The sequence below is a fragment of the Anolis sagrei genome, chromosome 12, assembly GCF_037176765.1.
Source record: "Anolis sagrei isolate rAnoSag1 chromosome 12, rAnoSag1.mat, whole genome shotgun sequence".
Taxonomy (NCBI): Eukaryota; Metazoa; Chordata; class Lepidosauria; order Squamata; family Dactyloidae; genus Anolis; species Anolis sagrei.
In genome coordinates, this window is record NC_090032.1 from 7,757,049 (window position 1) to 7,784,054 (window position 27,006).

Below are 27,006 nucleotides of genomic sequence, written 5' to 3' on the forward strand. Positions count from 1 at the left end.
GGAGCAGAATTCAAAATGATCTTGTCAGATTAGAGAGATGGGCCAAAACTAACAAAATGAAGTTCAACAGGGACAAATGCAAGAGACTCCACTCTGGCAGGAAAAACGAAATGCAAAGATACAGAATGGGGGACAATGCCTGGCTCGAGAGCAGGACATGTGAAAAAAATCTTGGAGTCCTCGTGGACAACAAGCTAAACATGAGCCAACAATGTGATGTGGCGGCAAAAAAAGCCAATGGGATTTTGGCCTGCGTCAATAGGAGCCTAGTGTCTAGATCTAGGGAAGTCATGCTCCCCATGCTCTATTCCGCTTTGGTTAAGACCACACCTGGAATATTGTGTCCAATTCTGGGCACCACAATTCAAGAGAGATATTGATAAGCTGGAATGTGTCCAGAGGAGGGTGTCTAAAATGATCTTGTAAGCCACTCTGAGTCCCCTTCGGGGTGAGAAGGGCGGCATATAAATGTCATGAATAAATAATAAATAAATACAAATAAATGTCCCCATTCAGCCATTCTCTACCCACCTACTCCCAATATATAGGCCATGTCTAGTATTGTCTCCCACGAATTGGAGCATTTACCAAGGATTTTGCTGTCCAAAGCAATCGATCACAGGAGCGCTTCAGAGGGGCTTAGAGAGGGCTTAGATGGCCGTAAGCGTGAGCCACGGGACTCTCAGGCCAAGGGCAAACAATGGCAGGTGGTACTCTGGCCTCAGTCTTAAGCCTCTTACAGCAAAAGAAGTAGGGGAGGGGGGCAGGCAAGAAATGGGCTGACAGCAATACTCTGAAAGGTTGGTTACACCTGGGTGCTAACTCCACACAGTCTCCCTTCTCTAGCTTGTCTATATCTTGTCCGTCCATTGATTTGCACATGTGGAGTTGCACTCTTCCAAAACAACAACACTGTGATAAAACCAGAGAATTTCAGGTCGATCCCCAACTAAGTTCCAGAAAGCACCAAGAGTATTTGACACAAGCTGCCCTTCCCAATGTTCTTTCCCCCTTTTTAACAAGGATGATGAAGGTGGCATCCTTGAAGTCTGCTGGAATTTCCTCGGTCACCCACACTTTTTCAGTGAGCTGGTGGAGTTGCTGTGTCAGCTCAGGTCCACCCGCTTTAATTTTTTTTGCAGGGATCCCATCAGGTCCGCTGGCTTTGTTTTTGTTTTGTTTTTTTGACTGATAGCATTGTTAACTTCCTCCAGACAAGCTCATCCGTGGTTTGTTGTTGTTGGATTTGCAAGATAATCTCTTTGGCCACATTGGAGTTGTGATTCAAGAGGTTGTAGCAGTGCTCTTTCCAACATAGTGTGATTTTTTTGTCCTTCAGAAGTTTGGTTCCATCTGATGAGCATAGAGCAAATGGATCTCAACCTGTCTTCTGTGTGCCCAGGAGGGAGTTTCTCATCTGGTATCAGCCACTGACTGAGGTGCTGAATTTTAGCCTGCCACTTTTGGGCTCTCGCTTGCTGACGTATTCTTCTGTAGATCTTAGGAAGCTGTTTATTGATTTAAGGTGTTGGCATGCTGGCTGATATCCGAACAGAGGATGGGCTGGATATCCCGCTGCCTTGACCTTTTCATTATTGGCTGTTACTTCCCAGCGGATGTCAGGTTCTGCAATACCGGCTAAATAGCGAAATTTCTTCAGTGGTGTAGGACGTGGACATCCTGTGATAATGAACACCTTCGACATCACCCTCTATGCCAGTGGTTCTCAACCTGTGGGTCCCCAGGTGTGTTGGGTTACAACTCCCAGAAATCCCAGCCAGTTTACCAGCTGTTAGGATTTCTGGGAGCTGAAGGCCAAAACATCTGGGAACCCACAGGTTGAGAACCACTGGCGTAGAGGGTGTTGTCGAAGGTGTTCATGGCTGGTATCACTGGGTTGCTGTGAGTTTTCCAGGCTGTCTGGCCTGGAAAACTCACGTTCCAGAAGCATTATCTCCTGATGTTTCGCCCACATGTTCCAGAAGCATTCTCTCCTGATGTTTCACCCACATCTATGGGCGGCGTCCTCAGAGGTTTTGAGGTGTGTTGAAAACTAGGCAAGTGAATAGTTTATTTGCTGGGATTGTGTCTTCTTGCATGGCAGAATGGGGTTGGACTGAATGATGTAAACTTCTTGAGGCAGAGGAACTTTAAGGCCGCAGATTCTAACTGGGATCCCACGAGACCAGGCAGGAGCAATTCAAAAGGCAGAGCCATGGCATTAATTCACATATTTATTTTTACACAAAGCCTGTACAAAACCCATATAAAACTCTGGCATCGGAAGGGGGCGATGGTGATTATCCAAAAATAACGCCCAAAGGGGATTTTAAATTACAGCGGTAGGGAATGGAGCTATCTGCAAGAGGAATGGAGGGAGATATGAACCCAGAGGGACTTCTATTTACACAGCATGGGAAGGGTTGCCATAGGGTTTTCCTGTATGTTATTATATATACATTATTTCACATATAAACAAGCTTTACATGATTTTTAAAAAAAAGGAAACCCGGAGTGTCGGGGGAGAGAGGGTCGGGTCAGGATTTCCTCAGTATTGTCTCTTGAAAAGCACCAAAATGGACCCGTGCGCATCCCGCCGCACCAGCCTCCACAGGGGCCAATTGTGCGAAGGAGCGCCTTGCATGCGAAGGGGAAGGGAGGCTTGGGAAGGCGCATCAGTCACCGGCTGATGTCTCGGCTGGCGTCCCAAGGCTTGGGGCCCGGCGGCTGTGGGGGTTTGAGGGAGTCAAAGAAGGGGTGCTTCACGGCCTCGGCCAAAGTGAGCCGCTTGGCCGGCTCGTACTCCAGCATGCCCTCAATGAGGTCAAAGAGCTGGTGGTGCTCCTCCGCTTCGGACGCCAGGTATCTCTGCAAAGGAGAGGACACATGTGTTTATTGATTTGTACAGAGTTTGTCCGAGTTTCACTACACCAAAGAAAGAGAATCTGATGATAAGAGCTATTCAGCAATTAAATATTTGGCAATGGAATGGGGTTATTTTATTTATAAATAGCTGTACCCACCACGCGTTGCTGTGGCCAACCTTCCCTCCCTCTTTCCTTCTTTCCCTCTTTTTCTTTCCCTTCTTCTTTCTTCCTTCTCTACCTTGTTTCTTTTCTTGCTTCCTTTGCTCTTTGGTTCTATCCTTCCTTGACTCTTTCCTTCCTTCCCTCTCTCTTTCGTTCCTTCACACTTTCCTTCCCTCTTTCACTTTTTTATTTCATTCCCTCCCTCCTTCTCTACCCTTCTTTCTCTCCTTCCCTCCTTCTTTCCCTTCTTCTCTCCCCCTTTCTCTCCCTCCTTCCTTCTCTACTTTTCTTTCTTTCCTTCTTTCTCTCCTTCCCTCCTTCTTTCCCTCCCTCCTTCTCTCCTTCCTTCCTCCTCTACCTTTCTTTCCTTCTCTCCTTCTTTTCCTCTTTCTCTCCTTCCTTCCTTCTCTACCCTTTCTTTCCTTTATCTCCTTCCCTCCGTCTTTCCCTTCTCTCCGTCCTTCCTTCCCTACCCTTCTTTCTTTCCTTTCTTCTCTCCATCCTTCCTTCTCTACCCTTCTCTTTTTCCTTCCTTCTCTCCTTCCCTCCTTCTTTCCCTTCTTCTCTCACCCTTTCTCTCCCTCCTTCCTTCTCTACCTTTCTTTCCTTCCTTCTTTCTCTCCTTTCCTCCTTCTTTCCCTTCTTCTTTCCCTCTTTCTCTCCCTCCTTCTCTCCTTCCTTCCTTCTCTACCTTTCTTTCTTTCCTTCTTTCCCTCTTTCTCTCCTTCCTTCCTTCCTTCTCTACCCTTTCTTTCCTCCTTCTTTCCCTCCTCTCCTACAAGGGATATTTTTTAAGTAAGGTCCGTTTTGTTGTAGACACTAGTAGTTCGCGCGCATACCGCAACGAGCATGTGCCTCGTGTACCGGCGTGCCTCGTGTACCGGGATGCCTCGGGAACAACTGTGCTCACTTTCCGCTCAGTAGCTAAACTGTACAGTTCTGTTCTGTGCTTTAAAAATGTTTAAGACTATCAACTCACCCTCCGCATGTGAGGTTTGCTCAGTGATACGTTTTTTGTCAGCAAGGAACCTGCCTGCTGCAGAAATTCATCGACTGATTTGTGAAGTGTACGGTGATACTGTTATGAGTGAAAGCAAAGTGCGTAAGTGGGTACGACAATTCAAAGATGGCTGTGACAACGTCCATGATGAGGACCGCTCCGGTCGCCCTTCGACAACGTGAAAACGGCAGTGAACTCGGTTATCGGAGCAGGCGGCAAGTTTTTATGAAGAGGGTATTTTAAAATTGGTTCAGAGGTATGATAAGTGTTTGAACAAACTTGGCAACTATGTCGAAAGATAGAGTGAAGTATGTACTTTCTGAAAAGAAATTTGCTTTTTTGAAATAAACTTTCGTTGTGTACTTATGTTCAAACGGACCTTACTTAAAAAATACCCCTCGTAAATACTGTAAATAAATAAAATAATTGGCCAACCACACAGATTGGAACACTATATTATAATGCTAATGCTAAAAATTAGAATAAATTGCTATATATAGAGAGAGAGAGAGAGGGAGAGAGAGATCAGTTTCAGATCTGGTTCAGGACAACAAGCAATTTGTATTCAAATAATAAACTTCCAACAAGTTTTAGTATTAAATCCTTCCATTTCAAAGCTCCCTGCTTGAGCAATGATGGCACGATTATCAGCATGTGAAGTCTGGAGATTTTCAAAGTAGAGGCTGGATGGTCATCTGTCAGGAGAGCTTTGATAGTGTCTCTCTGCATGGCAGAAGGGAATTAAACTGGATGGTCCTTGGAGTTTCTTCCAACTCAAGTGGAATATAGAATAAGGGCTCTCCTTCTCTGGAATTCTTTAAGCAGAGGCTGGGTGGCCATGTGTTGGGAAGGCTTGAATTGTGTATTACTGCCTGGCAGAAGGGAGTAGGACTGGATGGCTACTTGTCAAAAAGACTTTGAAGGTATGAAAGGATTGAGTGGCCCTTAGGGTCTCTTCTAACTCTATCATTCTATGATTCGGATATCCCAGGTTGATTTTCACTATTTGAACACACTTTTTGGAAAAATATCTGGAGGAAAGCCTTCTCTTTTAATTAGTTTGGGACGTCTTCCGAACTTTGGAAGGACTTGGCACCTCATCACTCCAAAGGCTGGAAAGCATGTCTGCCTGTGAAACAGTGCCACCTGCAGTAGGCAGAGAATCTTTTGGCCTTCCTGATATACCAGAGCACAATATTAAAACACCGCTTTACCAACTTCAAGGCCCGCAAGCCAAATCCGACCCGTTGTGTCATTTCATGCAATCCTGTATTCCTCACTATTTTATTATTCTGGTTATTTAATATTGAATGTTTATTTTACTTCAGTGATATTTGTCTTTACCGTTCACAAATCCTATGTAAAATCATACCACGTATTTTTGACATTAATATTGAAATCTGAAATATATACAGAAAGTCTGCGATGCAGTAAAATCTGGGAGGCTGCTGTTTGTTCTGTTTAGTCAGGAGAGTGGGCTTTGGATTTAGATGCAAGGCTTATGGAAACGAATCCTGACTTTAAAATGCCCATCAACCTTTCCCCAACCTCAGAGACAAAAGGGTAGTTGGATTGCAATTCCCATTATTCCCAGTCAACATGGTGGATCACTAAAAGTGTATGGGAGCTGTTATTCAATAATATCTGGGGACCCAAGCTGGGTAAAAACTAAATAGCACAAACCACTATGTAAATATATACATATATATACACATTCACACACACACACACACACCGTATATACTTGAGTATAAGCCGACCCGAATATAAACCGAGGCGCCTAATTTTACCACAAAAATCTGGGAAAATGGATTGACTCGAATATAAGCCGAGGGTGAGAAATGCAGCAGCTATGGGTAAATTTCAAAATAAAAATAGATACCAATAAAATTATATTAATTTAGGCATCAGTAGGTTAATTGTTTTTGAATATTTACATAAAAATGTAATTCAAGATAAGACTCTCCAACCTTAATTAAACCATTATTCTAACCTTCTTCAATGTAAATATGCTTACATGTCCTCCAATAATAATAGAGTAAAATAATAATAATAATAATAATAATAATAATAGAGTAAAATAATGGAATGTAATAATAACAATACAGTAAAATAATAAATGTAACAATAACAATAATAAATAGAGTAAAATAATAAATGTAATAATAACAATAATAAAATAATAACTGTAATAATAATAACAACAAAGTAAAATAATAAATAACATTGACTCAAGTATAAGCTGGGGAGACTTTTTCAGCCTAAAAAAACGACTGAAAAACTAGGCTTATACTCAAGTATATACAGTATGTGTATGTATGTATATGTATATATGTATGTGTATATTTATGTGTGTATATATATATGTGTGTGTGTGTTATATATATATCCCTCTGTATCCACAGATTCTCCTTCCATTCATTCAACGGCCCTTTGAAGGCAACCATAAGGCTGATGTGGCCCTCCATGACATAGTTTGGATGACATCACCTAAGCTGCCCTGTCTATCCTTTTTCCCGGAACCTAAACACCTTTCAGATCAATCTTTCTTTCGTATGAAGCAGTAATACCAGCTTACCCGCAGTGGCTTGCAGTTCTCCCGCACATAGCGCCCTGCGGAAGTGTTCTCATCCCAATCTAGGCGGCCATGATAGAAATATTTCTGCTTCCTGGGGAGGAATGCGACATGCCAAGGGTGGTCAGTTACTCAAAAAGTCACAGTGGCATAAATACAGATACAGTAGAAGTCAAACACATACATTAAAAGATGCAAATAACTTATTTCCTTGATATAACCCCTTCATTGGATTGCTGTGAGTTTTCCTGGCTGTATGGCCATGTTCCTGACATTTTGCCTACATCTATGGCAGGCTTCCCCAGAGGTTGTGAGGTCTGTTGGAAACTAGGCAAGTGGGGTTGATATATCTGTGGACTGATGTCCAGGGTGGGAGGAAGAAATCTTGTCTGTTGGAGGCAAGTGTGAATGTTGCAATTTGCTAGTGAAATGTCAGGAGAGAATGCTTCTGGAACATGGCCAGACAGCCCGGAAAACTCACAGCAACCCAGTGATTCCAGTCATGAAAGCCTTCGACAACACATAACTCATAATTTATTTAATATTCTATCTATCCCACCCAACTGAGACTCATAGGGGGGTTTTTTTGGGGAGGGGGGGGATCTCACCAAACTAGATAAACTACACATTGTCACTTATAGCATCTTGTTCCTTTCTCAAGTACAAGTAGTTGTGCCTCCATGTTATGCCACAGTTCTCTTTCTAGCCACAAAGCAAGGCATCTGCTCTTAATAATCATAATCATCATAATAATCATAATCATCATCATCATCATCATCATTATCATCTTTATTTATACCCTGCCACCATCTCGGAGCGGCTTACATGAGGCCAAGCCCAAACAACAAATTAATATACCCCATCTTCCCCAATTCCAAAAGTAACGGGTGTCACTCACCTGGTCTTCCGGGTCATACGGGACGGGATGGGACCCAGGATCCGCTCCATCATGGCCAGATGTTCCCGGTTGTCGTGGGTCTGGATAAACACATTTAGAAGGACAATGGGGAAGAATGATACCTTTCACAGCCTTAAAAGGTTCAACTATTTGATCTCAGTGTTTATCACTGCTATTTAAAGACACAAATATTTAATATTTTTTTAACTCTGCTTTTAAAAATTGTATTTGGATGCCTAAATTTGCATTTTACTTATCTTACAGCTGTTTAAGGCTGGTCATGGAAATAAAATATCCATTCAGGCATGATCGCACCATAGCATCTAATAATAATAATAATAATAATAATAATAATAATAATAATAACAATACTTTATTTATACCCCACCACCATCTCCCCAAGGGACTCGGAGCAGCTTACATGAGGCCAAGCCCAACAACGCATCAATAAAACAGGAAAGCAACAAACAAAACAATACAAATTAGTATAAATCACATATAAACAATAGCACACAAGGATTTAATCTTATAGTTAGAAGAGACCCCAAAGGCCATCCAGTCCAACCCCATCCTGCCAGGCAGGAAAAGCACAATCAAAGTGCCCCCAAGAGATGGCCATCCAGCCTCTGTTTAACAAAGGAGCCCCCACCGGACTTCGAGGCAGAGAGTTCCACTGTTGAACTGCTCTTCTTATGGTGAGGATATTATTCCTAATGTTCGGTTGGAATCTCCTTTCCGGTCATTTGAACTCATGGCTCCACTGAGTCCTAATCTTTCTTATTTTGACTCAGGTCCAAGCATTCTTTGCAAGAATCCCAGAAACTATATTAAGGAGACTGGCAGAACCTGGTTATATTACAATCCAGTTGTGAGATAGATTAGTCAAGCCACCTAATTTTCTTATTTATTTATTTATTTACCGTATTTATATTCCGCCCTTCTCATCCTGGGTGGATTACAATGTACACATATATGGCAAACATTCAATGCCAAAGACACACAACAGATATAGACAGACAGTCTGAAGCTATTTAACTTTTCTGGCCACCAGGGGAGCTGTTGTTTTCATCGTCCATCTGCGCCAATGATGAAGTACTTCCGCATTCCCCGCATGCTTTGTGGGCCTCTTTTTTATGGCCTCGTAAATTAGTTAAATTAGCCTCCCCACACCTAGGTGGTACCTAATTTTCCTACTTGACAGATATAACTGTCTTTTGGGTTGCAAAGGTCGACAACAAGCTACACAATTAGTCGGAAGCTCACTCCGACCCGGGCTGGCTTCAAACTCATAACCTTTTGGTCAGAAGTGATCTGACCACAAAAAACTGGGGAAACGTATTGACTCTAATATAAGCCAAGGATGGGAAATACAGCAGCTGTTGGTCAATTTCAAAAGAAACATACCAATAAAATTACATTAATTGAGGTATCAGTAGGTTAAAAGATTTTGACTATTTACATAAAACTGTAATTTAAGATAAGTCTGTCCAACTTTGATCAAACCATGGTTTTAACCTTCTGCAATGTAAATGTGCTTACATATCCTTCCAATAATAATAGAGTAGAATAATAAATGTAATAAAAATGATAATAAGTAAAATAATGGAAATGTAATAATAACAGTAATAATAGAGTCAAATAATAAATGTAACAAAAATAGAGTAAAATAATAGATGTAATAAAAATAGAGCAAAATAATAATGTAATAATAATAATAGAGTAAAATAATAAATGTAAGAAAATAATAGAGTAAAATAATAAATATAATACAAATATTAATAGAGTAAAATCTATAAAAATAAAAATGTAATGTTCGTTTGTGGGATTAACAGAACTCAAAAACCACTGGACGAATTGACACCAAATTTGGACACAAGACACCTAACAGTCCAATCTATGTCCTTCACTCAAAAAATTGATTTTGTCATTTGGGAGTTGTAGTTACTGGGATTTATAGTTCACCTACAATCAAAGAGCATTCTGAACCCCACCAACGATGGAATTGGGCCAAACCTCCCACACAGAGCCCCCATGTGGGCCACAGCAACACGTGGTAGGGACGGCTAGTAACCTATATAAATAAAAATGTAATGTTCGCTTATGAGATTAACATAACTCAAAAACCACTAGACGTATTGACGCTAAATTTGGACACAATACACCTATCAGGCCAACGAGTGACCATCACTCATAAAAACACTGAAAAACACTGCAGAAGAGAAGTCAACAAATAAAAAATACATTACAACGCATGTGCAAAACCACATATATAAGCAAACAGACATATGTACACATATACACAAATATTCACACACACATATACACTGAAATACACACACAAAACACATATACACAGACTGGGGCACAACAATGCATGGCAGAGGACTGATAGTGTAAATGTAATAATATTAATAAATACAGTAAAATAATAAATGTAACACAAATAATAAGAGTAAAAATGTAAATGTAATAATAAGAGAGTAAAATCATAAATGTAATAATAATATTAGAGTACAATAATAAATGTCATAATAATAATAGAATAAAATTAATGTAATAATAAAAATAATAAATAGAGTAAAGTAATAAATACAAATAATAATAGAATAAAATAATAAATGTAATAAAAATAATAATAACAATAGAGTAAAATAATAAATAACTTTGACTCGAGTATAAGCCAATGGGGGTTTTTTAAGCCTAAAAAAAGGACTGAAAAACTCAGCTTATCCTCGAGCATATACAGTAAGTCTTTTTTTGGACTATCATTCCCAGTATGACTGAAGTCCAATCCCAAAACAGTTCAAGGGGCATCAGGTTGCCTATTCCATCAAGACGCAAATCTGCCTTGCACTTGGTACACTCACCTGAAACAAGGTGAAACCCATGTAGTATTCAAAGATGATGCATCCGGTGCTCCAGACGTCACAGGGCTGGGCCCAACCAAGCTCTGCAGAGATTATGGGAAATGTGATCTCATTGAGCACTAATCCAACCGAAGCACTGCAAACACACACTCAGAACCCAACAGCCCCGTCATGCTGACCTAGAATGACCTCTGGAGCCCGATAGTGCCGCGTAGAGACAATGGTGCTGTGATGCTCATGGTCGAAAGTGGCGCTGCCAAAATCAACCACCCGGACTGCTGTGTTCTTGACACTTCGCTCATCTCGCTTCTTGTGGGGAAGGCAGGGAAAGCGGGATGGGGGAGAAACAGTGGTTAAGGGTACAGAAAAGAGACATCTTTAGTTTCCCCTGCTTGGCTCCCAGTCCATCTGATCTTCTGACTGGCGCTAATACAGCAGGGCATGGGCAAACTTAGGCCCTCCAGGTGTTTTGGACTTCAACTCCCACCATTCCTAACAGCTTCAGGCCCTTTCCTCCCCCCCACCCCATCTCCCAAGGGACTCGGTGCGGCTTTCATGAGACCGAGCCCAAACACAACAATACAGGCAATAATCACAATACAAGCAATTAAAATAAAACATAAGACGATAAACATATAACATTATCAATAAGATGATATACAATTAAAAACTATGGGAAGGCCAAAAGTAAAAATTAAAATTGGAAATAGTGCTGAGGCATGGACAAAAAGGTGATAGTGGCGTTTGTGGAAGACATATGAGCAGACCTAAAAATATAAAGTGCTATGGGATCATTATTCCGGGAAGGCACACTGGAACAACCACGTTTTCAAGCTCCTCCTAAAGACTGCCAGGGTTGGGGCCTGCCTGATGTCTTTGGGAAGTGAGTTCCAGAGTCGGGGGGCCACCACTGAGAAGGCCCTGTCCCTTGTCCCCACCATTTGCGCCTGCGAAGGAGGTGGGATCGAGAGCAGGGCCTCTCCAGATGAACAAGGAGATTGTGTGGGTTCGTACACAGAAATGCGGTCACGCAGGTAGGCGGGTCCCAAACCATTCAGGGCTTTGAAGGTAAGAACCTGCACCTTGAATTGGGTCCGGTAAATGAATGGCAGCCAGTGGAGCTCCTTGAACAGGAGGGTTGACCATGCCCTGTAAGGAGCCCCAGTTAACAACCTGGCTGCCGCCCGTTGGATCATCTGAAATTTCCGGGCCGTTTTCAAGGGCAGCCCCACGTAGAGTGCATTGCAGTAATCTAGTCTAGAGGTGACCAAGGCATGGACCACCCTGGCCAGATCCGCCTTCCCAAGGTATAGTCACAGTTGGCGCACGAGTCTTAATTGTGCAAAGGTCCTCCTGGCCACCACCGAAGCCTGAGCCTCAAACGTAAGTGAAGAATCCAGGAGGACCCCCAAACTGTGGACCTGTGATTTCAGGGGGGAGTGCAACCCCGTCCAGCACAGGTTGCCACCCTGGGGCCTCATCCGGGATTGTAGCGGCTGAGAGGGGGAAAAGGAAAGGGCCTGAGGCTGTTAGGAATGGTGGGAATTGGAGCGCCCAAGTTGCCCCATGCCTGCAATACAGCACGGGAGAGGGGGGGGATTACTCTTAGGATTGTGCCCATTTCTGTGTGATTAGGACAATGCAAAACCGATTTCTCCAAACCATGCGCTCACCTTTTCCAGGTTGTAAGTCATTTCATAATCTGAATTGACAAAGAGGATGTTTTCCGGTTTGAGGTCTGTATGAGTGAGCTTGTTTTCATGCAAAACTGCAAGGGGGTGGGAGATACAGAAGAGGGGAAAAATACTTCGTTTTTAGAATTAAGAATGGAACGTAAGTTAATAAACACAGCTTCTTAAATTGTGAAACCCGACTCCATTTAGCTCTATGATGGGGTCACATGTGGCAACTGTTAAAAGTGTCTGAATGCCACCTGTTCACATAAATCTGTTAGCAACACCATGCAATGTTTACAGTGGACTCTGCAGAAGCTTCAGCCGTGCTTCATAAAAAAGGAATATACTCGAGTATAAATAATATAAATGTAATAATAATAATAATAGAGTAAAATAATAAAAGTAATAAGACTAAAAATGTAAATGTAATAATAATATAGTAAAATAATAAATGTAAGAATAATAATAGAGTAAAATAATAAATGTAAGAATAATGGAATAAAAATCAATGTAATCATAACAATAATAAATAGAGTAACATAACAAAAGTAATAAAAATAATAAGGCTAAAAATGTAAATGTAATAATAATAGAGTAAAATAATAAATGTAAGAATAATAATAAATGGAATAATAATGGAATAAAAATCAATGTAATCATCACAATAATAAATAGAGTAAAATAATAAAAGTAATAAAAATAATAGGGCTAAAAATGTAAATGTAATAATAATAGAGTAAAATAATAAATGTAAGAATAATAATAGAGTACAATAATAAATGGAATAATAACGGAATAAAAATCAATGTAATCATAACAATAATAAATAGAGTAAAATAATAAATGTAAATAATAATAATATAATAAAATAATATAAGCCGAGTATAAGCCGAGGGTGGGAAATGCAGCAGCTACTGGTACATTTCAAAATAAAAATTGATACCAATAAAATCGCATTAATTGGGGCATAAGTAGGTTAAATGTTTTTGAATATTTACATAAAATTGTAATTTAAGGTAAGACTGTCCAACTCTGATTAAACCATTATTCTAACCTTCTTCAGTACAAATGTGCTGACGTATCCGTCCAATTATAAGAAAGAAAAATAATAAATATAATAATAACAATAATAGAGTAAAATAATACATGTAAATAATAGAGTAAATAATGTAAATGTAATAATAATAAGAGTAAAATAATAAATGGAATACTAATGGAATAAAAAATAATGTAATAATAACAATAATAAATAGAGTAACATAAAAAATGTAGAAATAATAATAAGAGTAAAATAATAAATGTAAGAATAATAATTGGAGTAAAGTATTAAATGTAAGAATAATAAATAATAAATGGAATAATAATGGAATAAAAACTAATGTAATAACAACAATAATAAATAGAGTAAAATAATAAATGAAAATAATAATAACAGAATAAAATAACACATGGAATAAAAATAATAAGAGTAAAAATGTAAATGTAATAATAACAATAGAGTAAAATAATAAATGTAATAATTATTAGAGTAAAATAATAAATGTAAGAATAATAGAGTACAGTGATAAATGTAATACTAATGGAATAAAAATTAATGTAATAATAACAACAATAAATAGAGTAAAATAATAAATGTAAAAAATAATAACAGAATAAAATAAAACATGGAATAAAAACAATAAGAGTAAAAATGTAAATGTAATAATAACAATAGGGTAAAATAATAAATGTAATAATAATAATTAGAGTAAAATAATAAATGTAAGAATAATAATAGAGTACAATAATAAATGGAATAATAATGGAATAAAAATTAATGTAATAATGACACAAATAAATAAGAGTAAAATAATAAATGTAAATAATAAAAAGCAGAATAAAATAACACATGGAATAAAAAAATAAGAGTAAAAATATAAATGTAATCATAACAATAGAGTCAAATAATAAATGTAATAATAATAATTAGAGTAAAATAATAAATGTAAGAGTAATAGAGTACAATTATAAATGTAATACTAATGGGAAAAAATTAATGTAATAATAACAACAATAGAGTAAAATAATAAATGTAAATAATAAGAATAAAATAATAAATGGAATAAAAATAATAACAACAGAGTAAAATAATAAATAACGTTGACTCGAGTATGAGGTGAGAGGGGCTTTTTCAGCCTACAAAAGGGCTGAAAAACTCAGTTTATACTTGAGTATATACAGGATCTACAATCCCAGGGTCATGTAAAAAATGCTCAGGCAGAAAGTGAGTGAGAACAGTTTAAGAAGCCCTGATTTAAAAAGGAATAGTTCTTTTAAACCCACTTTTTACCAATGATACACCCCTTCTTGGCTCTCATGCTCCTTGTGCCCACTCCTAATATACTCACATTTGACAGCCTGGCACACTTGGTAGGCCATATGCCTGATCTGATGGAGCGGGTAAGGCAGGTAGTTGTTGTCCTTCAGGAAGTCAAAGGTGCTGAGCCCCAGAAGCTCAAAGGAAATGCACATGTGACCGTGGTAGTCAAACCAATCGTACATCTGGACACATAGGCTGGAAAGGAAAATGGAAAACAAGATACAAATGAATGAAAAATATAATGGGGATGCACTAAGTCTTCTATTGGAGGCATTCAGGAAGATATATGTTAACAACAAGGACGAAAGGCTGAAAATACAGTAATAAGTTGGTTCTGGTATTTCATATAAAACATTAAATAGTTGCATTGGCCATCCAGTCCAACCCCCTTCTGCCCGGCGGGAAAAGTACAATCAAAGCACTCCAGACAGATGGCCACCCAGCCTCTGTTTAAAAGCCTCCAAAAGAGCTTTCACTACAAGGCAACCCCTCCCGCAATTTCCTCAGGACCCTGTCTGGCAAAACTACTCACTTTTTGTTTTCCGGATCTTTCTCGTTAATCTTCTCAAGGACATTGATCTCCAAACGAGCTGCCTCTTTGTACTTTTCCACATTCTTTATTATTTTGAGAGCCACGCGAGTGTTGCCCCTGCAGAGTGGAATTTATATTATTTTTAATGTGTTTTTATTATTAGGTTTTGTTTATTTTATGATGCTCTTATTTTATTTTTATTTCTTTTTTCATTTTGCAGTTTTAAAATTATGTGTCGTTATTTGTTTACAGTTAAGTTGTTTATATTGTCTAATGCAGGGGTCCTCAAACTTTCTAAACAGAGGGCCAGGTCACAGTCCCTCAAACTGTTGGAGGGCCTGATTATAATTTGAAAAAAACATGAATGGATTCCTATGCACACTGCATATATCTTATTTGTCGTGCAAAGGACACTTAAAAACAATACAATAATTAAAATGAAGAACAATTTTAACAAACATAAACTTATTAGTATTTTAATGGGAAGTGTGGGCCTACTTTTGGCTGATGAGATAGGGTTGTTGTTGTTATTGTGTGCTTTCAAGTCATTTCAGACTTAGGTTGACCCTGAGTGAGGGCCGGGTAAGTGACCTTGGGGGGCCGTATCCGGCCCTCGGGCCTTAGTTTGAGGACCCCTGGTCTAATGCGCCTTGTCTGGATGTAAACCGTTGTATGGTTTTCTTTAGGCACTGAATGGTTATTATTATTATTATTATTATTAACTTTATTTATACCCCGCAAAATCTCCCGAAGGACTCGATGCGGCTTACAAAGGCCAAGGCCGCCGACAACAACAACATACAATACACAATAAACTCATAAGCAAATAATAAAACATCAAGCAAAACAATAAGACAATAAAACAATGACACCGTGACGCAATTAAAACCAAAGGCCGGGACAAAATTTAAAAAGTGCTGAACTTGACAGGTAATATGTAGAGGTATTTGGAGGTAGGTGCAATGTGCAGATAATCCTGAATCTCTAGCAAGGTGCATTTGGGACTTGAAGCCAGGAGTTTCCTATACTGGAAAGGCACACTGGAACAGCCAGTTCTTCAGGCTCTTCCTAAAGACAGCCAACGTTAGGGCTTGTCTGATGTCCTTGGGGAGAGAGTTCCAGAGTTGGGGGGCTACCACAGAGAAGGCCCTGTCCCTCGTCCCCACCAAACGCACCTGCGACGCAGGTGGGATCGTGAGCAGGGCCTCTCCAGATGATCGGGGGGAGCGTGCGGGTTCATAAACGGAGATGCGGTTGCCATATCTTAGAAACCACCCTGAGTCCCTTCGGGGAGATAGGGCAGTCTATAAACAAAAATTTATATTATTTATTATATGTATATTTTGTATTCTATGGGAGTGGTTTTTGCTTCATTTTTCTTAGTTCTCGTAATTTACTTTAATTTTTTTTGCCGTGTCAGGAGTGACTTGAGAAACTGCAAGTCGCTTCTGGTGTGAGAGAATTGGCCGTCTGCAAGGACGTTGCCCAGGGGACACCTGGATGTTTTGATGTTTTTATAATCCTTGTGGGAGGCTTCTCTCATAGAATCATAGAATCAAAGTCTTGGAAGAGACTTCATGGGCCATCCAGTCCAACTCCATTCTGCCAAGAAGCAGGAATATTGCATTCAAATCACCCCTGACAGATGGCCATCCAGCCTCTGTTGAAAAGCTTCCAAAGGAGGAGCCTCCACCACACTCCGGGGCAGAGAGTTCCACTGCTAAACGGCTCTCACAGTCAGGAAGTTCTTCCTCATGTTCAGATGGAATCTCCTTTCTTGTAGTTTGAAGCCATTGTTCCGCGTCCTGGTCTCCAGGGAAGCGGAAAACAAGCTTGCTCCCTCCTCCCTGTGGCTTCCTCCCACATATTTATACATGGCTATCATATCTCCTCTCAGCCTTCTCTTCTTCAGGCTAAACATGCCCAGCTCCTTAAGCCGCTCCTCATAGGGCTTGTTCTCCAGACCCTTGATCATTTTAGTCGCCCTCCTCTGGACACATTCCAGCTTGTCAATATCTCCCTTGAATTGTGGTGCCCAGAATTGAACACAATATTCCAGGTGTGGTCTAACCAGAACAGAATAGAGGGGTAGCATTACTTCCCTAGATCTAGTTTTTTATGCTCCTATTGATGCAGGACAAAATCCCATTGGCTTTTTTTGCCGCCACATCACATTCCTGGCTCATGTTTAACATGTTGTCCACGAGGACTCCAAGATCTTTTTCACACGTACAAATTAACTGATTTATGAGGCCATAAAGAAGACTCCAGCAAAGCATTCCAGCGGGGAAGCATGCGGGGAATGCGGAAATGCTTCATCAGCGTCGCAGATGGACGATGAAAGCGACAGCTCCCCTGGTGGCCAGAAAAAGTTAAATAGCCTCTGTGTATGTCTGTATATGTTTGTATGTCAAAGGTTGGCACTGAATGTTTGCCATATATGTGTACAGTGTAATCCGCCCTGAGTCCCCTGCGGGGTGAGAAGGGCGGAATATAAAAGCTGTAAATAAATAATAAATAAATACTCAAACCGGTCCTCTTACCTGCGGTGATCCACGCACTGAACGACCCTTCCAAAAGTGCCCTCTCCAAGGGTACTAATAATCTCATCTAAGAAGAGAGAGAAAGAAAGAGAAAGAGAGAAGGAAGGGGAAAGAAAGAAGGCGGCATGAGATAGGAAAGGGTGTCCAGATGAAGCATACAAACACATCACCGCAAAGACTTCCTTTGCCAGCTCAAGGAGCCGGCCTCTGAGCAAGCTAAGAAAAATCCCTAACGTATCGGCATACGTGGTTAACAATATGGAAAGAAAATGGAGGAAGGGGAAATAAAAAGGAGCATTTTTTAAAGAAAAACAAAAAGGGCTGCTTGCTTAACAAAACATAACAAGGGAACAGGAGGGGAAAGCTAAGAGAACAACTGTGTGACTGTGAGGGGGAGCTTAACTAGAGACTAGATTATGTTACGATTTGGCTGTACATCTTTCTTGGAGCCAGTCGCCGATGCGATAGATGAGGTGGCCTTCGTCGTCGTCTTCCACGCTCTTGGCTCTCCGGCCGCTTGGTTGACTCTGCTGCGGGGGGCCCCCCAAAAGCGCAGACCCAGGTGGCGGAGGGTGGGGAGGGTTTTCGTTTCATGTGTCATTCATTCATTTCACCCGTTTGTCCACACCAGCGGAGGGGCCAAGCCACGCGTCGCCCAAGGACAAGGTCAGCCCGTGGCAGGTTTGGTGGTGGTGGTGGTGGAGGAAGGAGGAGGAGGGACGATTCCCAGGCCAATTCATACGGCACAGAGGCGCATATATATGTATAAAAACGATAAGGGATATTGCAAGGGAGAAAAAAACGTCAAGATAACACAGACTCGCTCAGGCTTTCGTTATATATATATATATGTATATATAAAAAAATCACTAAATATATATATATCAAATAAGAAGAAAATGGTCATGCGAGAATACGTCCTGTAAACAGACCCACCCAAGTCAGCACCAAAAGAGAACAGGGCAGAAGAAAGATGAGCCTCACATCCTAGGATCCAAAAATGCTCCAAGAATATAGAAACTGGGTCACACCACTTATAAACCACAGAAAAGGGGAGGGCGACCATCTGAAACACGCACCAGCTCTCAACCCATTCCTCCACAAAACTGTGGAATGACCTGCCGCAAGGGAGTCGACAGCTAAATCAGATGTCAGACTGTAAGGCACAACTGAAGACCTAGTTGGGCAGATAATCTGACAGCGTGGTTCCTTGTTGCCAGCCAGCCATTGAGATTTATCCGGAAGCCAGCAGAACACCCAGTGAAAGTACCATATATACTCGAGTATAAGTCAAGTTTTCAGCCCTTTTTTAGGCTTATACGCTAGTCGAAGTTATTTATTGTTTTGTTCTGTTATTATTACTATTTTTATTACAATTATTATTTTACTCTATTATTATTATTATTATTATTATTATTGATACAAAAGCACAGTATGTCACAGCAAACGAGATCTATATGCTGGATTTCGTATCACAAAATCACAAGTCGAACTATTATTATTATTATTATTATTACATTAATATTATTTTACTCTATTAGGCTGTATGATCAAATCTGACTTGGCCATGGTGCTCCACGCTCTGGTTACATCCTGTATAGACTACTGCAATGCTCTCTACGTGGGGTTGCCTTTGAAGACTGTTTGGAAGCTTCAAATGGTCCAACAGGAGGCAGCCAGGTTGCTAACAGGAGCGGCGCCCAGGGAGCATACAACTCCTCTGTTGTGCCAGCTCCACTGGCTGCCAATCTGCTACTGAGCACAATTCAAAGTGCTGACCTTAGCCTATAAAGCCCTAAACGGTTCTGGCCCTGCTTATCTGTCCGAACATATATCTCCTTACGAACCCTCTAGGAATTTAAGATCTGGGGAGGTCCTGCTCTCGGTCCTGCCATCTTCACAGGTTCGACTGGCAGGGATGAGAGACAGGGCCTTCTCAGCGGAGGCCCCTCGGTTGTGGAATGCCCTCCCCAGGGACATTAGAAAGAACCCCACCCTCTTAATGTTTCGCAAAAAAGTCAAAACCTGGCTATATGAGCAGGCTTTCCCAAACGCAGTGTAGCTGTTAAACTCTGATCTTGGAACGGTTGGACAACACGACTGGATAATGATTGCTAATGAAATGCGGAGGACTTAACGGTTTTTATTATGCTTTATTGATGTTATTACAATAATATAATATATTGTATATACATATAATATTTATATTATTATAATGCAATATAATAATAATATATTTTAATTATATATTTATATTACATGTAGTATTACTAATAATGTTACGATACAGTGGTATGGTGCAATATAGCAATGTTTCATGCTAATATTGTACTATGCTAATAATATAATATATTGTATGTAATATATACCTTGTAAGCTGCTCTGAGTCCCCTTCGGGGTGAGAAGGGCGGCAGATAAATGTTGTAAATAAACAAATAAATAATGTTATTTGTAATGAATGTTTATCTATGTTAAATGTTTTTAATGTTTAATTATCTTTGTATTGCTGTGGGCATCGAATTGTGCCGTTTTGTAAACCGCCATGAGTCGCCCTTGGGCTGAGAATGGCGGTATAGAAATATTGTAAATAAATAAATAAATCTTGGGAAACTCAGCACAATTTGAGCTATATCTCCCAGAATCCCCGGTCAGGATTCGTTTTGCAACATTCAGAGATTTGATATGGCAGAAACAAGAAACGATGGCAACACATAAGCTACCAAATAAAAGCCGCACGGGCTTTCTAAGGAATCCAGTTGGCCTCCATTGGTCCATTCCGGAAAGGGCTCTCCTTATGTTCTAAGCACAACAGGGCCACTAAAAAGGGGGCCATTCCAATATAGGAAAATCCATCAAAAAAAGGATTTTTGCCCAACTCAAAAAGACCATGAGGATCAGCAAAAGTGTACATTAGTGGTCATCAAAACATCCAAACTACAGATGTATTTCCTCATGTCAACATAAGGTGGCCTTTAGGGGCTTGGCAGTTGCACCTCACATGATACTGTGGCAGCCAAGAAGTACTCACCGATGAAGACTGGCTAAAGGAGCGGCTATGACGGCGTCTCCGCCTCCGCTTTCGCCGACTGCTCTTGCAGCTGCGGTAGCTGTCATCGTGGGAGCGCTGGTACTCATAGGAGTTGTGGTACTCAGCCTCGTAGTAGGCGTCGCCTCGCTCGCGACTGTAGCCCTCTCGCCGGTAGCCATCACAGTATCGTCGGTCATAGGCTCGTCGATCAGATGAGTGGTCGTCGTAACTGAGAGAAGCCCAGGGAGCAGAGAAAAAATAGAATCAAATCCAAGAGCAGAGGTAAAGGTTAAGGCCAGTTGAATTCTTGGCTGGGGCACTTTCACCCTTGCGACTTGTGGGAACGAGAGAGAGGGCCTACTCTGTGGTGGCTCCCTGGCTCGGGAACTCACCCCAGAGATATTAGGCAAGCCCCCACACTGTCAATCTTCAGGAGGAACCTGAAAACCTGGTTATTCCAATGTGCCTTCAAAGATTGAATGTAGGACACTCCCTGACCAAAATGACCTCAGAAGCACTTTATTTTATGGGTTGTTGTAGGTTTTTTCGGGCTATATGGCCATGGTCTAGAATCTCCCATTCTCTGCCCCTCTGCCGTCTTGACGATGATTGGCTGACGCTCTACAGCTGGGAGGAGGCTTTGCCACCTCCTGAGCGCCTGGGCCAATCGCTGGGCTTCTGCTGCCTCGGCGTCCTGACGAATCAGGAGAGAGGGAGGTGGGACGAGAGGGAAACAATGGATTCTTGAGAGGATTATGGAAATTCAGGAAATGTCCAAGGGGCTGGCGAGTCCTACAAGCTGGCGAGTCTCCAAGCTAGCCTTCTATTGGGTTGTTGTAGGTTTTTTTCGGGCTATATGGCCATATTCTAGAGGCATTCTCTCCTGACGTTTTGCCTGCATCTACGGCAAGCATCCTCAGAGGTAGTTAGGTTTGTTGGAACTAGGAAAAAGGGTTTATTATTATTATTATTATTATTATTAAACTTTATTTGTACCCCGCTAGCATCTCCCGAAGGATTCGATGAGGCTTACACAGGCCGAGGCCTCAACACACAAACATAACAATACAATCTAACCAAATCAAACAATTAAAAACAAAGTAAAGCAAAATAAACAACGGTAAAATACACTAAAACACAATAAAACTGGGCCGGGCCAGAGTAATGGGTACAAAGATTAAAAGTGCTGATGTGACAGGGGTGTAAATAAGGCTTCTAGGGCAAGTGCGATGTGCGATGTGCAGCAATCATTGGTTCTGGTAAGGTGCTTATGGGACTTGGTAGTGGAGATTTCCTAATCTGGGAAGGCGCATCGGAAAAGCCAGGTCTTCAAGTTCTTTCTGAAGACAGCCAATGTAGGGGCCTGTCTAAGGTCTTTGGGGAGGGTGTTCCAGAGTCGGGGGGCCACCACGGAAAAGGCCCTGTCCCGCGTCCCCACCAAGCGCTCTTGCGACGAAGGTGGGATCACGAGCAGGGCCTCTCCAGATGACCGAAGTGAGTGTGTGGGTTCATAGATGGAAATGCGGAAATGGGGCTGCGTCCCAAACCGTTCAGGGCTTTGTAGGTAAGCACCTGCACCTTAAATTGGGCTTGGAATATAAACGGCAGCCAGTGGAGCTCCTTGAACAGGAGAGTTGACCTCTCTTTGTAATGGGCCCCAGTTAACATCCTGGCTGCTGATCGTTGGACCAGTTGGAGCTTCCGAGCCGTCTTCAAGGGCAGCCCCACGTAGAGCGCATTGCAGTAGTCCAATCTGGAGGTGACCAAGGCATGGACCACTCCGGCCAGACTCCGGTTTATATATCTGTGGAATGACCAGGGTGAGACAAAGGACTCTTGTCTGCTGGAGCTAGGTGTGAATGTTTCAACTGACCACCTTGATAAGCAAATAATGGCCTGACTATGCCTAGAGCAAACTTTTGTTGAGAGGTGATTAGATGTCCTTGTTTGTTTCCTCCCTGTTGTTGTGCTGTTGTAATTTTAGAGGGTTTTTTTAAAATACTGGTAGCCAGATTTTGTTCATTTTCATGGTTTTCAACACTTTCTCATTACTTTATTTTCCAGATCACAAGACTGGGCCACAGCAACGTGTGGCAGGAGACGGCTAGTGTGCGTGTGTGTATAACATGTAATGCAAACATTCAATTGCCAGAAAGAAACCATACAGACAATCACATCAAGATAAACAAATTCAACAATATAACACAACCTAACTAAACTTGACAGACAAAATAACAACTGAAAGCATCATAAAATGCAAAATAAATTCTACTGAAACTCACTAAAGATAAAAATATATATAAAAAAAAACATTTCATTGCAGCTCCATCAGTAGAGGTTAAACAAAACCAATGGCCAGGGCTTTGTAGGTCATAACCAATGGCCAATGGTTTAGGGTTTTGTAGGTCATAACCTGCACCTTGAATTGGAATGTACACATACGTATCATATACATCCTTCCAGATATTGTTAGACTTCAGCTACCCAATGCATATTCATCTACTGAAACCAGTAGATCCAAAATATCTGAAAGACCAAAGATTATACAGTCTCTTGTTTACCAAACTCTGAGGCTTTTCCCCCTAATGCATGAGTAGTAAAATGTGTGATCATTATATGTCTTGGCCTTAACTCTCATGGCTCCCTAGCCATGCTCGGGGAAGCTACTGGTGTCCAAACAACTTGAACTTATCCCTGGCCAAGCATGTCAAAAGGCCTTAAGAAGTATACAGTTCTGACTTTGGCCAATATAGTTGCCAATAGCCCCTGTTCGCACTCACCTTCGGGATCGGACATGGTAGCTGTCTTCCCTGCGATGTCGGCGCTCGCTGCTGCTTGACCGAGAGCGGCTCCGCCTCCGCTTGTGCTTGCGGCTTCTGTAACGTTCGTAGTAGCTTCCCCGGCTGCTGCGTTCCGACGAGCGGAACCTTCTGGAATGAGGCATCTGCAAATATGGAGACGAGTCTAAGTTCACAGGCATACACTTTCAAACTCAAAGTGGCCATTATTTTTTTTATTTATTTACGGCATTTATGTGCCTCCCTTCTCACCCCGAAGGGGACTCAGAGCGGCTTACAAGATATGTTTTCATACAATATATTATATTATTAGCATAGTACAATATCAGTATTAGATATTACTATATTGCACTATACCAGTGGTCCTCAACCTTCCTAATGCCGCGACCCCTTAATAGAATTACTCATGTCGTGGTGATCCCCAACCATAACATTATTTTCATTGCTATTTCATAACTGTCATTTTGCTACTGCTTTGAATTGTAATGTAAATATCAGATATGCAGGATGTATTTTCATTCGCTGGACTAAATTTGGCACAAATATCCGATACTCCCAAATTTGAATACTGGTGGATTTTTGGGGTGTTGATTTTGTCATTTGGGAGTTGTAGTTGCTGGGATTTGTAGTTCACCTACAATCAAAGAGTATTCTGAACTCCACCAACAATGGAATTGAACCAAACTTGGCACACAGAAGTCCCATGACCAATGGAAAATACTGGAAGGGGGACAACGGCCACTAGAATTGTCTTTGCGAAATTCTGGAAGCAGAAAGAATTACCAGACAAACTCCACTGGATAAAGAAGCTGAAGGAAATTAAGGACATGGATACATCAACTTTTTTATTAAAAAAGAATACAGGTAATCCACCCAAACAGACAGATTGGTCAATAATTGACTACCATATCGAAACTAGATATAAGAACTCATAATTGTGCTGAAGATATAATGAAGAGATAAATTGGAACATATATAAGATATGAACTAAAAGAAGTGACTATACGGGCAGAATTGGAAGGAAGTCCAATTTTTGTTTTTGTGATTTTTTCTCTTTTTTCTTTTCTCTTTGATTTTCGGTTTTGGGATTTGTGTGACTTTGTTAGTTTAGTCTTATGGTTCCTAAAATTTCCTACTTTTCTATCCTCTTGAATTATTCCCCCTCTTTTGCTGTATTTTAGAAAACTCAATAAAATATTATTTTTTAAAAAAAAGAAAATACTGGAAGGGTTTGCTGGGCATCGACCTTGAGTTTTGGAGTTGTAGTTCACCTACATCCAGAGAGCACTGTGGACTCAAAAAATGATGGATCTGGACCAAACTTGACACAAAAATTCCATATGCCCAAAGGTGAACACTGGTGGAGTTTGGGTAAAATAGACCTTGACTTTTGAGAGTTCCCCCAGGCACTGCCAGGCCATCAAATGCTAATCAAGGTGGTCAGTTGAAACATTCACTCCTAGCTCCAGCAGACAAGAGTCCTTTGTCCCGCCCTGGTCATTCCACAGATATATAAACCCGTTTTCCTACTTCCAACAGACCTCACTACCTCTGAGGATGCTTGCCATAGATGCAGGCGAAATGTCAGGAGAAAATGCCTCTAGAACATGGCCATACAACCCATTACAATAATGCATTAATTGGTTACCTGCCTTTCCTAAGGGTTCAACAAGTCTCTATACTGACCACATAACGCAGATTCAAACAATATTATATGGCAGTGTAGATGGGGCCTACATCTGTCTTCCAAAAGGCCTGGTTAGGTTACTCATCTCCATTTGCAAGTGTATTTTCCCTGATTTTCCATAGTGCTCTCTGGATGTAGGTGAACTACAACTCCAAAATTCAAGGCCAATGCCAAACCCTTTTCTGTTGGTCATGGGTATTTTGTGTGGAAAGTATGTCCCAATTCTCTCTCTGGTGGAGTTCAGACTGCTCTTTGATTGTAGGTGAACTATAAATCCCAGCAACCCTAACCCCAAAATCTACCCCCCCCCCCCCAATCCAACCAGTATTCAAATGTGGGCGTATCGGGCATGTGTGTCAAATTTGGTCCAGTGAATGAAAATACATTCTGCGTATGAGATGTTTACACTATGATTCATTACAGTAGCAAAATTATAGTTATGAAGTAGCAATGTAAATAATGTTATGGTTGGGCATCACCTCAATATGAGGAACTGTATCAAGGGGTCACAGCATTAAGAAGGTTGAGAACCACTGACATAAGGTATGGGACAATTTCAACAGAAAGGAGGAAACCACGAAAATGAGCAAAATCTGGCTGCCAGTATGAAAAAACTCTAAAATTACAACAGCTAAACAACAGAGAGGAAACAATCTGGGACAGCTAATCACCTCTCAACAAAAGATTCCCCCAGGCACTGCCAAGCCATCAAATGCTAATCAAGGTGCTCAGTTGAAACATTCACACTTAGCTCCAACAGACAAGAGTCCTTTGTCCCACCCTGGTCATTCCACAGATATATAAACCCATTTTCCTAGTTCCAACAGACCTCACTACCTCTGAGGATGCTTGCCATAGATGCAGGCGAAACGTCAGGAGAAAATGCCTCTAGAACATGGCCATATAGCCCGAAAAAACCTACAACGACCCATTATAATAATGCATTAATTGGTTCCCTGCCTTTCCTAACCATATAACTGACCATATAACGCAGATTCAAACAATATTATATGGCAGTGTAGATGGGGCCTACACCTCCTGTCTTCCAAAAGGCCTGGTTAGGTTACTCATCTCCATTTGCAAGTTAATTTCCCCAGATTAGATCTCTACTATAGTTCTTTTGCACCCAAGCACAGAGGAGACTACCACTTAGATGCCACCAATGAAAAGAAGCCAAGAGGCATGGGAAGGGGGGGATGGGCCCAACTCCAGGGGGTCCCCTCTTCTCCGCCGCGCATGCGCACTCCCGCACCCTCTTGGCCGCCAGCCCTGTCCGCTTGTCCCACAAGAAGTCCGTCTTGGCGGCGGCTGCAGTGGCGGCCACGGCGGCCACGTCTCCTCCGCTCCTCTCCGGCCTCCTCCTCCGCCACCGTAGCCTTTCTTTTGCTCCCCCTCCTCAAACCCAGAGACGGCTGCTCTGAAGGAGCGGGTGGGGGGGAATGGAAGGACAAAGCGCATGCGCAGCAAACGCTCACGTACGGGGCGAACGACGCCACGTAGGGGCCGGCGTAAGAATGCGCCGTGACGTCACGGGAGAAGGCGGAGCGAGCGGTGAAGATAGGAGGGTATTGGGCTTGTGGACATAGAGCGATGCAAAGCTGACTAAACGCCTGTCCGAACTTGCGGGACTATTTCTAACTTTCTCTCAAAGGCTACATATTCTGCAGCTTCAAATATGTTAAGCCAGACATGGACTGCAACTACAAAATACCTGGAGAGCTAGAGTTTGCCCATGTCTATGTCAGGCATATATTTTATTTATTTACTTACTTACTTTATTTATATACAATAGCAAAATTCAGTGCTCAACTTCATAAAAATACCAGGAAAACCAACACTCTGATTAAAAACTCCTCAATAAACATACGACAACAGCTATGTAAATCGGAAGCCCATCCACCCAGGCTTTATGGACTCCCAAAAATCCATAAGGACTCCACCCCACTCAGACCCATCGTGAGTGCCATTGGATCCCCCACATACGACCTAGCAAAATTTCTTGCGGCACAGTTAC

At 41.3% G+C, this 27,006-nt stretch overlaps 1 protein-coding gene across 3 annotated transcripts; it reads right to left on the reverse strand.

Annotated features, from left to right (window-relative positions):
* Window positions 1–2,221: 2,221 nt before the first annotated feature.
* On the reverse strand, window positions 2,222–26,340 carry CLK2 (CDC like kinase 2). 3 transcript variants are annotated; one of them, XM_060758140.2, is made up of 13 exons: window positions 26,245–26,340; window positions 23,288–23,451; window positions 20,508–20,736; window positions 17,916–18,006; window positions 17,480–17,546; window positions 14,937–15,053; window positions 14,433–14,599; window positions 12,043–12,137; window positions 10,549–10,678; window positions 10,370–10,452; window positions 7,503–7,582; window positions 6,608–6,698; window positions 2,222–2,868 (listed from the first exon to the last, which is right to left on the reverse strand). In XM_060758140.2, the coding sequence occupies exons 2-13, from the start codon at window positions 23,449–23,451 to the stop codon at window positions 2,680–2,682; spliced, it is 1,503 nt and encodes a 500-aa protein (XP_060614123.1). In that variant the 5' UTR covers window positions 26,245–26,340; the 3' UTR covers window positions 2,222–2,679. The 3 variants fall into 3 exon arrangements, with proteins under 3 accessions (XP_060614123.1, XP_060614122.1, XP_060614121.1); XM_060758139.2 differs by having other exon boundaries at window positions 10,549–10,675; window positions 17,916–18,009; XM_060758138.2 differs by having other exon boundaries at window positions 17,916–18,009.
* Between the last annotated feature and the right edge of the window lie 666 nt (window positions 26,341–27,006).